This window comes from Musa acuminata, chromosome BXJ1-6 (assembly GCF_036884655.1).
Source record: "Musa acuminata AAA Group cultivar baxijiao chromosome BXJ1-6, Cavendish_Baxijiao_AAA, whole genome shotgun sequence".
NCBI lineage: Eukaryota > Viridiplantae > Streptophyta > Magnoliopsida > Zingiberales > Musaceae > Musa > Musa acuminata.
Genome location: NC_088332.1, coordinates 41778567 through 41792706, shown reverse-complemented (window position 1 = coordinate 41792706; position 14140 = coordinate 41778567). Strand labels below are relative to the sequence as shown.

Below are 14140 nucleotides of genomic sequence, written 5' to 3'. Positions count from 1 at the left end.
GAGCAATTGAAACAAGAAGATGCCTCCTATTTATATCACTCACTAAAGACATGTCCAGTTATAATTTTTCTATTCCCCATAATGGGGAGTTCTTTTTAATGGTGGAATAAGCTCGATGATCATTTCGAAACGTGCTGCCTCAGGCGAGCTCAGCTGCCGTGGAGGAGGACATGATTGCCGTTGCGTTCCCCGACGACGACGACGGCGAGCCGTGGAGCGTTGTGAACACAACAGGTGATGCATCAGGTTCACCGGCATCCCTCTGACGTCTCACTTTGAGGTCCATGAGGTCTGTGATCAGGCCGGGTTTGGTGATCTCCATGTTCACGTTGCTTTCTCCTCTCAGCATCCGTACGACCGCGGGCATGGAGGGACGAAGCCTCGGTGCGTCTTGCGTGCACACGAGGGCAATCTTAATGAACCTGCACGCCTCCTCAGCATCAAAATCGTCGCCTAGAGATGCGTCCACAATGCTCAACACCTCGCCGCGCTCGTAAAGTCCCCATGTCTGCAAGATATTTGAACCTCTCCAAATAGATTGCAAGAGCAGGCAAACCGACGAAAAAAAATGCAGTGATGCTTATTCTGATCGAGTGAGTCACAAACACCTGTTGCTTACCCTTTCAAGGAGAAACTGATCCTCGCAAGGCAATCTTGTGTTCGTGTTACATCTGCCAGTAACTATTTCCAAGAGAAGAACACCGAAGCTGTATGTATCTGCCCTCCTCGTCAACTGCCCATGTATGGCATACTCAGGTGCTAAGTAACCTCTGCAAACATGAGCAGAATTGGACACAATGGATTTAATTCGGTCTTACATCACTAAAAACTCAAAGCAGAACAGTATGAAAACAAAGGGAAAAAAAAAAAGGAATTAAACTGCTTGAAAAATGCAGAGACGGCAGAATCAGTGCATCAGATGTTGAGCTCACATCGTGCCAGCAACCCGAGTGCTGACATGCGTCGTATTTGGTGGCAGAAGCTTCGCCAATCCGAAATCAGAGATCTTCGGAGTGAGATGGCTGTCAAGAAGAACATTGCTTGCCTTTATATCTCTATGCACAATACGAGGTCGAACTTCTTCGTGAAGGAAAGCAAGACCTCGAGCCACACCAATGCAGATCCTGGATCGAGTCTCCCAGCTGAATTGTATGTTACTGTGACCCCCACCTGATGAGAATAGACAACAAGAAGCAGAATGATGATTAGTAGCGTTCAGTGAAGATTTATCCGGCATGGTGTTTGATGTTACCAAGAAGTGTGTGTGCAAGGCTGTTGTTCTCAAGATAATCGTAGACCAGAATCCTGTTATCTCCCTCCACACAGCACCCATACAGCCTCACCAGGTTTTCATGCGCAATGCTGGAGACAACTTTGATTTCATTCAAGAACTCCCTTACTCCTTGTTTTGACTTTGATGATAGCACCTTTATGGCAACAACTCTTCCATCCTTAAGCTTCCCCTACAGTTGAATCATAAATGTAATGAATGATCCAGTGAAATCATACATCTTGGTTGACTGACATCAGATTGAGAACAATACCTTGTAAACAGAACCAAAACCACCCTCACCAATTTTATTACCAGGGCTAAAATCTTCCGTGGCACTGCTCAATTCCTTGTAAGAATAGATTATCATATATTCCATTCCAGGAATATCTGTGATCAAAATCATGCTTTTTATATTTCAGAAGATACATTAACTTATAAATGGCATATGGCACTCAGAAGATACAGTCAGACTCCGAAAGCTATTGATGAGTCCCAACTATTAATTCATTTACCTCCAAAATTTGTAATGGCCTGCTGCCGTGATGTATTCCTCCTTTTGAACAAGAAAGATAAGCAAGTCATGAACATGCGATCCGACCAGTGATCAATCTTTTGATTCCAGTAAGTGAGAAGTCGCTGCAAATGCGAACCGACAATTTTCCTGTATTAGAATGGAAACAAAAAAAAAAAGGGGAATCAGAACACATTATTATGCCTCATAAAATAAACTGAATTGAAAGAAAGTATTATACTCAGCACAATTAATTCTCAGAGCAAGTTCTTTATCTTTATCTTCAAATTGTTACATCTCTCTGACCTGATCTTGTGGCACATTTCCATGTATTTTTTAAGCAGATGATTGTAATTTTCTCGCATAGATAGATGGGACTTTCGGGGCTTTGACACCAGGGATTCATGGTCTATCAGCCACAAAGATAACTTACTATGTCATTGTGATAGCTAATAGCTGATGACAAATTCTGCTGGCAGATCAAACATAACATTGACTTTTGGATCTTACTTTACTTCATTCTTGTTGATGAAAAAGATACTTTTGTTATAGATTAGAGCTGCAATGAATCTTGGATGCAAAGAAGAAATGCTTGTTTTTCCTCCTTTCAATAGAAGAAAGGTATGCAAGACAGGGTTGCTTCTTGAGATACAAGAACAATCAGGCTGCAGATTTTATGTATGCCAATGAGAGATCGAATTGAACAGAAAAATCAAGCAAAGAGAAACTGTAAGTTTATCATGTCTCACAGTACTAGAGAATGAGGCAGTGTTTTTTAGTATATCTAAATTATCTTGTATGAACACTGGACAAGGGAGCAACACCAGCAGAGCTAGTAACCAGCAAATGAGAGTTCAAAGTCAAAGAAAGAAAAACTAATTAGATAGCTCTCTTTGACATAATACAATTACCTATATTCCATGAAACAGTCTCATGAACAAAGTATTACCCAACCAGAAGCAAAGCCACACTTCATCACTGTAATTGATTAGACAGTAGTCGTGACTGTCAAGCATGCATTAAACCCACTAAAATTGGAACCTAATCTGCACTTCAACTTTTATAGATTTTAGCTTTAATCCTTCATTTCTTCTGGTTTCTTTCCAACACAGACACTAGTAGACTTGAAGGGCAAGAATCCCAATACAACTCTCAAGGGGAAGACAAACAACAAAAGCTAGGCTCCACTCGGAGGTGGTCACCGACGAGGAACACTACAGTTCAATAATGCCATGGAAGATAGCTAAGGCCACAAGGACAGCTTAAATTATGGCGGATGGTGGAGAAATAAATCTGTCGAGGCCCACTTTCCGAATGAGGTGAGGTTGAGCAATCAATGAATTATGTTGTACATGAGCAGGATTCAGTTCATTTTCTTGAAGTCGATACGGTCGATGGCAAATACACCATTTCTAGAGCTTCTGCAGTAAGATAATGAGCAGCACCATTGACATCCACAAAGGAAACACTAAATACAAGCAGTGAGAAGAACATTTGCTTTATGCCTCTAATTGTAATTCAATATACACTAATCTTATCAAAGAATTAACATCAATCGAAGAGAAACAAAGCTGCAACTAAATCAAGCTTGATGAGTTAACAAGTCAGAGATAAAATCAGATCCAAAAACCTACAGGCTTTTTATCTTTCTGTAGGTAAAACAGCATGGAAAAGAAGAACTCGGATCGAGTAACATCAAGCTCTTCGCAACAGATGACATGCAAGCACACACTGAACCAAACAAAAGAACTGAGGAGCTCAGTTCATGACGGTGAATTCCAACACACAGAGCAACAGGAACAAAAGAAACCCAGAAGGGACTTATGGACGAAGAAGGATGAAGAAAATGATGCCTACGGATGTCTTGCAAGGCTGAAGAGAGTGAGAGGAGCACAGCAGCATGCTACTTCTGCAAGGGCGAGCGAGAGACCGACTCCAAGCGTGGCTATTATGAACACGAAGGTTATATTCCAGAAAACATAGGGAAAAGACTACGATGCTCGAAGTCTACCCTTTGACTTTGACTTTAGGTCCTGTTTCTTAAGTTGTTTTTATGGGTAATTGCGTACGACCCTCTCTGCTGTGGTCTAATTACAGAGAAGCTCTTAGTGATAGAACTTTTAATTATTACTCTAATCAAGTATTAAGATTTTGGATTCTGATTTCTATGACACCTAATTTCGTCTGAACTTACGTAATTTTCCGTCATAACATCTTGAAAATTAATTATTTTCAATGGGAAGAAAATGGAGTCATAATTGACCATTGTGATTTTGACCTTTTGTTATTTTCAACCACTTGATTGTGAGTCTCCGCAATCGAAACATATCCAATACATTTCATGTATGGGTGAATTGGTGGTCAATAAGAAAGAAGAAATTGTCCTCTCCCACCATCCCATTAATGCTTCATGTCGTCTTTGAAGGGCCTTTTGACCATCGCGCCGCAAACTCAATACCCTTTGGTTGACATTTGACACCTATCTCGCTTGATCAAAGATCACCACCACATGTTCTTCTCCATATGAAACGTCACTGAGAGACAGCAAAGTTTTCAGTGATGCCGACAACTGTTACTGTGGTTTCTTATTGTTCAGTTGAAAGCAATTTTAGAACCACTAGAGATTCGTTCTGTGTCGGTGTTAATGTAAATTTTAATTTTCCTCAAGTTATCGAGTTTATAAAATTAAATCAAAAATATTTTTAACTAAACTAATATCTTTTTGATACTTAAGTCAATTTGGATAGTTCAAACGAGCTCGGAGATATTGTATATCATTTTCAAACCCAATCAAGTTCTTAATATCGTAGTATATTGAATCCAAGTTTTATTAATATGTATAATGACAAGCACAAGAAAAAAAATAAAAAAAATAATTTATTTGATTATATGATGTCGAAAATGATCTCTCTCTAAAAATATATATTAAAAGGATATGTAATTCAAATCTAATGGTCATAAGATCTGATCGGACTCAAAATAATTATTAAGGATTCATATATACTTTATCAATTTGGATTCAGATCAAATAAATGATCTTAATAAGAACATAAATTTCAATGGTCAAAATGTTGAAAAGAAATTACTCGATTAGAGATGTCTTATCAAAATTGATCCATCAAATAGAAACTTAGATGTGAAAGTATTTACATATTTCGGCTGATATTTGTCTCCATCTGATTTATTTCCGAAAGGTGCACTTTTGAAGAGGACTTCCCTTTTGTTTGTGATGATATTTGAAGGCCAATAATTCTACTGAGGTTTTCACATTGGCAATCATTGATGATGTGTGGTGTGGGTGTTCATAATATGCCTATGTGCTCTTGATGTATATATAGTTTGCTTTGTGATGCGGAAATATTTGCCTATGGCCTTTTAATCACTAGAAGAATACAAATATTCTCTATCATCAATTCTTTATGTCAACGTTATCTGAATGAAAAATATCCAAAGAAATATTCTATCAGGTCACTAGCAGCTAAATCCAAATCAATTATATTGTACTATATTGACTATGGGTTGAGACCAATTACCAATAAATGTCATACTCCTCATGAAGATAAGCAATGTGATTGTTAAATGCAATAGATAACTCCTTTTGTAAAAAGCCAACACTGTGCTTCCATAAGAACAGAAGTGAATTGGGCAGTGCTGACTTGGTTCCATCAACATAATTTTCTGAACTCTAGTGGGATATGGTGAGCTAATTTCCTTACCTTATGGCCAAATCTTCTTAGCTTTCCCAGTCAAATTACATCAGAACTGATAAAGATGTGACTGGAAATGTTTCTTCATGACATCTTGTGTTTTTTACTCAACCCCCTTTAGATCCTCTGATGCAATGATGAAGAATTGAATGTCTTTGTTGTTGTAGGCTTGAAAGCCAAGTGGATTCACATTAATAAGTCACTTGTTTCTTGTCTTTTCCCTTATTTTCTTTTTGCGATAAACTTCCTAAGAATTTATAAGTCTTGCAATAAACTTCCTAAGAAATCTTCACTAACAAAAACTCTTCTTAATTGTCTTTTCCCATTTATGTAGATTTATCAAGCTAAATTGCATGAATTTTACATATTCAAAATGTATTCTGCCTCTTCCTCTTCTCCCCTTGCATTCAGCATCCACACAAGCCATTTTGCGATACAATGCCTTTGCATAAAACTTGTTCTCTAGTCCAATCAAAACTGTTGGAAGAGTATTTCTGTTATAGATTTTCTACTCAGTTTCCATCTGCTTCATCCTTTTTCCAGCATTCGCAGGTGAACGATACAGGTTGCATCTTCGGACGATTTTCCGATCATACCTACGCGAGAGGTCTGAATTACATCTTAGGACAGCACATACATACAGAAGTAATAATGGCTCATGAAGCACAAGATACACACCGACCAAAGGAAAACAATCTGCAAACTAATGCATACATACACACAACAGAAGCTTTGATCATAGTTCAGATCAATTCTGAATCTTTACATGTTACGACTACAAAATGCAGCACAAGATAATCAATTGCAACGCTATTTGTTGACTGTTGCCGAATTATTTGTCACCATAAAAAATAATAATACATTCTTGATGCAATAAATTGAACTAAAGACTACGACACAATGACCTTATATTTTCGGCCAGCCATCACCTCATATTTACTATTTTCCATGTACTGTTATCAGATACAAAAACTAAGCTTTCACAGCATATTACTCCACTGAAGAAACTATGGGAAGATGGACAACTAAAGATGAGTTAGTCACTATCTGTTTACATATGTGGTTGACGCGAACAAGCAATACTTGGATCAAAGAGCAGAGACTACGTGCTACCATATATACATTCTACCTTGTTGAGCTTGCACTGTGCGTTCCAAGTGTATCAACTTACAGGTGGAAGGCAACCAATCAGCAGTGTCTCCTTTTCTTTGCAATATTTGCGGAAGATCAAGATAATAATCATGATGAAAACACCTGAAGATGCTCCGAGACAAAAAACATTGGTCAAAGCAACCACCAGGAGCCAACTGAGTCCCTCAGCTTCATCTTTGGCTGTTCTAATTTTTTTCAAGGCAATGAGTGCTTCAAGCTAACCCCATGTACACTTCAATGGCACACAGACATCTTGTTGAAAACTAGTTGGAAAAGAGAAAAGGAAAAAGGAAGTGTTCATAAGACTATATGCTTCAAAGTACAAAAAGAAAAACTTTTATGTAACATAACATATATTGTATTAGATTAATTTTCAATTTACCTGGTGGTTACAAAAAATTATGATCGTTTTCACCAATTAGTTCTCTTTGAACCAATTTTAGGATCTCCACTACCTGTCAGAACAAAAACGATACTTACAATCAGCATAAGAAAATGTCAAAACAAAAAAATATCATGAAGCAAATTATAAATCATAGGCAAATAAAAGATGCATCAGACTTGAAAGACATGGTGTAAACAATATGACCCACTAAGTTTCTCAATGCGTTCAAACAGAACTTGCTGGAAAAAAAAGGGCACAATAATAGTAAGTCGCAGGCAAACCATCTTACTCCTGGATAGTGTTGCAATACTGGAGAGTAATGATCAAGTGCTAAGTATATCTTTCCAAGAAGCCCAACAAGAGCCTCAACCTCATCACCAAGAAGATCAACCTGAGCCAGAATAAAGGATCAAAAAGCTAGCTGGTTACATAAAATGAGAAGTGTATACATAGATCATAAGCAAAAAAATCTAGATTTCTAGGTACATCAGAAGTTTGCATTGTGAATTAAATAATATAATTAAATGTTTGCGATTCTGCTCGTCCTCTTAATTTCATACATCTAATGTTTGTCAGTTTTCAACATTTATATGCTAACTCTCTTTTCCACAAGCATGCCCTTCCACCAGAAAATTTGAATGTGGAAGTAACAAACGCCAGATCAATATTCAACGCAACCACAAAAACATAGAATACAACTCACTAATTATGGTGATTTCATCAATAAAGATTGTCCAAAATCATCAATTGATGATATGTTTGTAAACATATACCTCGGCTTCAGCCTTCTGCAGGTCAGAGCATCTGACATCAAGCATATTTTTGTACCAGAAACACTTCTTCTTTTGGCTAGCCAGTTGCACCAGTGAATTCAACTGATGACTCAAGACCTTCAACCTGTGGAGAATAAACGACAAGAGGACATTTAGTGAAATTCAAAGACACAGAAAGATATGATGTTCATAGCTGGAAGTCTAGATATCAAATTGTACAAGGATTGATTGGTTTAAAACTTTAAAATATTCAGTAATAGAAAGATGTTTCTGCATATATATAAAATCCAAGATTTAAAGTCAAGACACTATGAAAGATGTACACAACAGAGTCCATTCTATCAACAGCTTAAACAAGTATACTGAGGGCAAAAATTCATGCAAGGCCTATGAGCAGTAATTTGAACATGAGAACATCTTAATTGCCTATATCAAAATGTTAACATCTGAGCTGCTGATAAGTTACATGCATTTCTATATTAGGCATTGATGGGAGCATCGTGCACTGGTACACCCCTTTTCTAATGTTTTCTACATTAGGCAGATATAGAAATTGCACTGCGATGGTTATCATGCCATAATATTGCAAGTCCATTTTAGAATAGATGTGTGTGTGTGTTCGTGTGTGTCTATATATATATATATATATATATATATATATATATATATATATATATATATATATATGATGTGTGTGTGTGTGTGCTGTGTACACAAATGTGCAACAATATCATGCAGGTTAGGTTAGCATTCAATTGCAAATTATATGCTACTTTAGACATGCATGTGCATCATTTTAAAGCAAGAAATAAGTACATATAAGTAATATGAATAATAAAGTTTCCTAGCAATGATTTTATTTAAAGTGAACCAGTCATCTTTATAGGTGAATGTCTGTGTGCAGACAAGTGCAAGGGTTAACTGACATAAAATGCAGTCATGCCAATAGTCATTCAGTTGTGCATTACATACTCGATTAGAAAAGCAAATGCATTCGTTTAAGGACAAATGTTTTAGTGTTTCTCACTGTCATGTGAACTTACATATAAGCTGCAAACAAAAATTTGATTGCTAGAGTTTCAGACACTAAAATTTAATTCAGGTAGTAAAGTGTTGCTTGCCATGTTTGTACTGACCTGACAATGCCCTGGAACTTATATACTCAATTTCATGCATTCGTTCTCAATTTCATGCATTCATTTAAGGACAAATGTTTAGTGTTTCTCACCATTATGTGAACTTATATATAAGCTGCAAACAAAAATTTGATTGCTAGAGTTTCAAACACTTAAGATTTAATTCAGGTAGTAAAATGTTGTTTTATGTTTGTGCCGACCTGACAATGCCCTGGCACATACTGGATGTATTCTGCCACACCATATACATGCTTGATAGGGCTAGCACCATAATACTGGTTTTACCTTTGAGGGATGTGCTACATGTTTCCAACCATAGAAACTTTCGGTAGATACATCTCCAACAACACTTGTTAGGTACACCTCAAACATTATTCAAAACTAAGTTATTTGATGTGCAAAAAAATTAATAAATCATTCAAAGTTATGCTTATGTGTACGGAGTAACGGAACAAAAGAAAAAAAAAGATCAAAATGATTCATCAATCTAACTAAAAGTGCATTAGCCACTTGGAGAGAGAGAGAGAGAGAGAGAGAGAGAGAGAGAGAGAGAGAGCATCCAACTTTTCAGGAAAAAGAAGGATATCTAGGTGTTTCAGTAACTGATGACCAATGAGCATGGTAAAACAAACAGAAGGATATCTAGGTGTTTCAGTAACTGGCTACCAATGAGCATGGTAAAACAAACAGAACTCTTACATCAAAGAAAAGCACTAATAAAATACGACCAAGGATAGAAACTTATGTTCTAGTCTAGAGAAAGGAATTACAAAAATCATCACTTAAAAACAGATAAAAGACATGTATCAAGAAAAACAGAATACACACCTAGATTCATTTCTATTAGTGCTCTCCATCAACTGACTACCTAAATCTGTAAAACATTTAGATAATTCCATCATAGAAACAGTGATAGACTTCAACTGCTTTACTTGCTCTTTGTCCTTGTCGAAGGATGATGATAGTGTCCTCTGCCTATCCTCGATAACACCAAGAAGCATGAGTTTCTGCTTTTCTACTTCCCTTAATGCATCTGATGCAACTTTGAGTTTCTCTTGAAGTTTATCCATCTCCAATTCATAATGATAAATTTTCTGTAAGGTCCCATTGAATCTGCTCCTCAATAAATTTGATTCGATTTTATTATCTGAAATCTGTGCTTCTCGAATGCTTATTTGATCTCTGAGCGTGTTAAGTTCCTGATGAGCAACATCAAGCTGCTGCTTTTGTTGACTTAATGTGGATGCAACTTCTGAAGCTAACTTTTCCTTTTCTTCTATTGATGAGAAAATTGATGCTATAACCTTCTTCAACTTCTGGTTCTCTTCAATTTCTGATGTTAATGCCTTCTCCTTCTCTACAACCAGTGCTTCGAGAGAAATCTTTTCTTCATAACATTTTAAGATTGCAGGATTCATACTAGATATAGCATCATAAATCACCCCTCTGAACATAGTGCTATAGATCTTTATGAAAAATTTGACCTCAATCTCAGTATCTAGCATTGCATGTCTATGGTCATCAATCAATCCTCTTAAAATAGTATTACATATTGCATCTCTAAAGTTAGCTTCTGCCCTTCCATCTTCAATATCACTTTCCAGTTTTTTTACTTGTCTCAAGTACTTTGCCTCCAGAGATGAATTGAGTGAGATCTGGCTAACTGCATCCGAGAACTGTGCTGACAGAAACTTTAGTTCATTTGTCTTCCTAATAAGCAAATTCTGGAGGTGCTTATTTTCAGAAAACAGGGAATCAATCCTCAACTTAAAGCTCTGCATCTCATCATCATACTTATAGATTGGATGAAACATATCTCTCACGACAAGAATCTCATCCAATTTAATAATAAATTCCGGTAACTTTTTCCTTAAATGTTCACACTCCTTATCTTTCCTAAAAGTTGAGGAACCCTTTTCCTTGAGGAACTCTCTCTTGAGCCTGAATAATTCCTCTGTCTTCTCTTGCAATGCTGAATCATGTCTTCTCCTCATGTTGGCCATTTCAGTTTTACAATAAGCTAGCAGTTCCTCCTTGCTCATGTGCTTCAATTGGGGAAGATCAGCAATATCCAACATATGTTCTCCAGAGTCTGCAGATGTTCCCACCATCATTGTACCATTTTCCGCAGATTGAGATGGAAAATTGTGATTTTCTAATACCTTCAGAGGAAAATGTTCCTTCCTTTTTGCAATGCTCCAATCTTCAAAATTTTCATGATTACTCACCTCATCAGATAGAGCATGGAGTTCATCACGCAGTGCACTGAACTCAGAAGCTTTTTTCTTCCAGTTTTTATTTAAATACTTAATATAAAGAGTTTGGTGATACAACATAGTCTCGTATTCATCCTGGAGACGTTTAACAGTATCCTGAAGCACAATAGAACTAATTTCTCCTTGAAGCTCGTGCTCCCATTGAAGTTCACTTAACATATTTTCCTTTGAGAAGATTGCAGCACTAATTTGCTTGAATCCTACAGCTAAAATGTCTTTCAAAACATCGACTTTTTGATCTACTTCTAGAAAATTTTCAATAGTTTTTGCTCCATGAGGAATGTTGCACTGACCAAGATCCTCTCTACTCACCATTTCTGAGCCCTTTAGTTGTTGAAGATCCATCTTCAGGCACTGTATCTGATTTTCCACCATAATCTTTAACCTATTTACGTTATCATCATATTTGCAATCTCCATTAACACTTAAACAGCTCTTACGTAAATCCGATCGTCTGTCATCGACTACTGCCTCCATCATCAGCAAATTCTTCATCACCACTCTAAAGTTTGATCTAGACCTACAGCAAACATACAAGTCTGCAGCTTCTCATTTAAAACCACAATCTCTGCTTGTTTCAGAGCAATTTATTCAGTTGCCTCCTCAGATATGGCATTAATCATTCCCTTAAATGAATGAATCATTCACCATTCTTAAGATACTCAACCCGTCAGAAAGCTCAACCAAGTAGGAATCCCAATCAAGAAACAAATTTTCATATAATGCTGAGTCATCACCAATGTGACCATTCCCTTAAAAATGGCGACTTCATAGCAAGTCTTTAGCAACTGGTATACCCAATTTTATCATTCAAGACCTCGGAACTTGCCATTTTGACCTGAACTCTGAAAGTAAAAATCAGTCATGCCACTCTGAAAACTCATTAAGAAATGAACTATACATCAAAGAACCCATCTTGATGCTATATATATATATATATCGACATTGTTTCTTAGTGCTAATATCGAAATCAAGAAGGTTAAAATATACAGCCATCAAAGAATCCATCTTGATGCAAAAAAATATATAAATAACAAAACTGTTTCTTAGTGCTAATGTCGAAATCGAGCAGGTTAAAAATACAGACATGATTTGCCCTTTGATCTGTAAAATTCAATATAAAATGTCAAATTTAGAAAATTTGAAACTCAATATCCCAATCTATCATCAACAAACAGAATCATTTTCGCAGATTAAGATTTGTTGAAACTAAATATCTGATTCCAAAAAATGTTTGGTTGCTATTTATTGTCTTCTAGTCAATTTCCAGAAATGTTTAATAGCAACAAAATCTGATTTCAAACGATCAAAAGTAGTAACAGATTTATGCATAGATGGAAAGTCAACACTCTTGGCAATTGTTGGAAGGATGTCAGTATTGGGTTCGGACATTACAAAGTATCTAACCAATAGGCAAACTTTAGGTGGCGATGGTTGCGGTTGCATAGACGGCATTCAGACGTGCCAAAGCAAAGCGACATCAGTGACAAGGAGGTGCACCCAATGCTCGAAGAGCATGGGGCCTGAGTTCGATGGTGACAAAGGGTTGACTTGGGTTTAGAGAAAGAACACGGGAGGAGGCAAGAGTAACATAAAGATTCGCTGAAAAAAAAATGCCTCAACAAGCATACTTTTGGTTTGCATCCAAAGGAAAAAACCAAAAATCATAGCAAAAATAGATTCTAACCAATGCAGAAACAAAAAAATGAAAAAAAAAAAATAGAAACCCACCAAACGGCTCAAAAATCAAATCCTTTCGTCCTACTTTGGGCAAGCGTAAAAGAATTTTCCAAGAGTGACAGAACAAAAGATTGTCGGTGGTCTAATTCCATAAACGCGTACCAAACTCAATTGAAAAAAAAAAATCTTGGAGTGAAATGCCAATAAAATAGCGAAATTTAGCTCGAAACCCCGAAACCAATTCCATCTTTGGTGGCAGTTCACAAGAACTAAGCGCGCACCAACACTGATGACTATAAACAAAACTTTGATGCGGAAAATTTCAACATATATAGTGAAATTCGGAAGCTAAAAATCCCAAAATAAAATCCATCAATGATGGTAATTCGCGAGAACCAAGAACATCCCCAACATCCAAAGACATCAACTTTGCAAGCCACGAGCGGAGAACAACTCAACGCCAAAAACTCAATCCAACAGGCTCCCCACCACAACCAACTACAGTAACAAAGCATCACCACTTATGTCGATGACAAGCCAAACCAGAAACCAAACAAGAGCAACAAAAAGGGCACCTGGACTTTATAAGATTTTTTGCTACGGCTTCGGGAGCACGAAAGGAGGGGATGGGAGGGATCTGTGTACCCTTTTCGGTCTCGTACCTCCACCCGAGATTTAGGGTTCAGAAAAGGAGACGTAGAGAAGACGAAAGGAGTGGAAACGAGAGGACAAAAAGGAAGCACACCAACACACTAAGATAAAGAAGCCAGAAATGAAGACTTAAGTAAAATAAGACGGCGGTCAAGCAGTCATAAGCTGAGTTGCGGAGAAGTCGGCATTTTACCTTTGACCTAATTACATTCATGCCCCTCCCCTAATTGGATATTATCAAAATGCTAGGAATATTTTAGATATATATATTCATATTTTAATTCAAACTAATTACATATTAACTTATCTGAGTTTTTCTTGAATGGATATAATAATATATAATTAATGTAATATTTCAAGGGATATATGTCAAATATATGCTATATTGAAATTTATAATTTCTCAAAATATTACATATATATATATATTGATTGTTAATTGAAATTCTAAAAAATAACAATATATAATTATATTTTGATTCAAATTTTATGAATGTTAATGGAATATATAGAGACAGGATCTTGATATTTGGAAGAGCAAATATATTATCTCTAATTTAGGAGGGATATATATATATATATATATATATATATATA

General features: G+C 36.5%; 2 protein-coding genes across 4 annotated transcripts; both read right to left on the bottom strand.

The window, feature by feature from the left end:
* Positions 1-6: 6 nt before the first annotated feature.
* Positions 7-3737, bottom strand: LOC135677059 (cold-responsive protein kinase 1-like). Its single transcript, XM_065188932.1, has 7 exons — positions 3642-3737; positions 1786-1934; positions 1545-1660; positions 1253-1463; positions 933-1170; positions 620-770; positions 7-508 (listed from the first exon to the last, which is right to left on the bottom strand). The coding sequence occupies exons 2-7, from the start codon at positions 1859-1861 to the stop codon at positions 140-142; spliced, it is 1161 nt and encodes a 386-aa protein (XP_065045004.1). The 5' UTR covers positions 1862-1934; positions 3642-3737; the 3' UTR covers positions 7-139.
* A 2441-nt stretch (positions 3738-6178) lies between these two features.
* Positions 6179-13633, bottom strand: LOC103989455 (WPP domain-associated protein). 3 transcript variants are annotated; one of them, XM_009408301.3, is made up of 6 exons: positions 13469-13633; positions 9766-12058; positions 7802-7925; positions 7318-7419; positions 7026-7098; positions 6179-6895 (listed from the first exon to the last, which is right to left on the bottom strand). In XM_009408301.3, the coding sequence occupies exons 2-5, from the start codon at positions 11706-11708 to the stop codon at positions 7033-7035; spliced, it is 2235 nt and encodes a 744-aa protein (XP_009406576.2). In that variant the 5' UTR covers positions 11709-12058; positions 13469-13633; the 3' UTR covers positions 6179-6895; positions 7026-7032. The 3 variants fall into 3 exon arrangements, with proteins under 3 accessions (XP_009406576.2, XP_009406574.2, XP_009406575.2); XM_009408299.3 differs by having other exon boundaries at positions 6179-6906; positions 13469-13632; XM_009408300.3 differs by having other exon boundaries at positions 6179-6906; positions 9766-12051; positions 13469-13632.
* Between the last annotated feature and the right edge of the window lie 507 nt (positions 13634-14140).

What these genes read in the sequence shown, in the direction of transcription:
- LOC135677059 (XM_065188932.1), bottom strand. Translation starts at nt 1,861, where the DNA reads ATGTTCATGACTTGCTTATCTTTCTTGTTCAAAAGGAGGAATACATCA. An exon ending in CCTTGCACACACACTTCTTG is followed by an intron (nt 1,171 to 1,252) that starts GTAACATCAAAC and finishes TATTCTCATCAG; the next exon opens with GTGGGGGTCACAGTAACATA. An exon ending in ACTCGGGTTGCTGGCACGAT is followed by an intron (nt 771 to 932) that starts GTGAGCTCAACA and finishes TCATGTTTGCAG; the next exon opens with AGGTTACTTAGCACCTGAGT.
- LOC103989455 (XM_009408301.3), bottom strand. Translation starts at nt 11,708, where the DNA reads ATGAAGAATTTGCTGATGATGGAGGCAGTAGTCGATGACAGACGATCG. An exon ending in ACTAATAGAAATGAATCTAG is followed by an intron (nt 7,926 to 9,765) that starts GTGTGTATTCTG and finishes TATTCTCCACAG; the next exon opens with GTTGAAGGTCTTGAGTCATC. An exon ending in TATTGCAACACTATCCAGGA is followed by an intron (nt 7,099 to 7,317) that starts GTAAGATGGTTT and finishes TTGTTCTGACAG; the next exon opens with GTAGTGGAGATCCTAAAATT.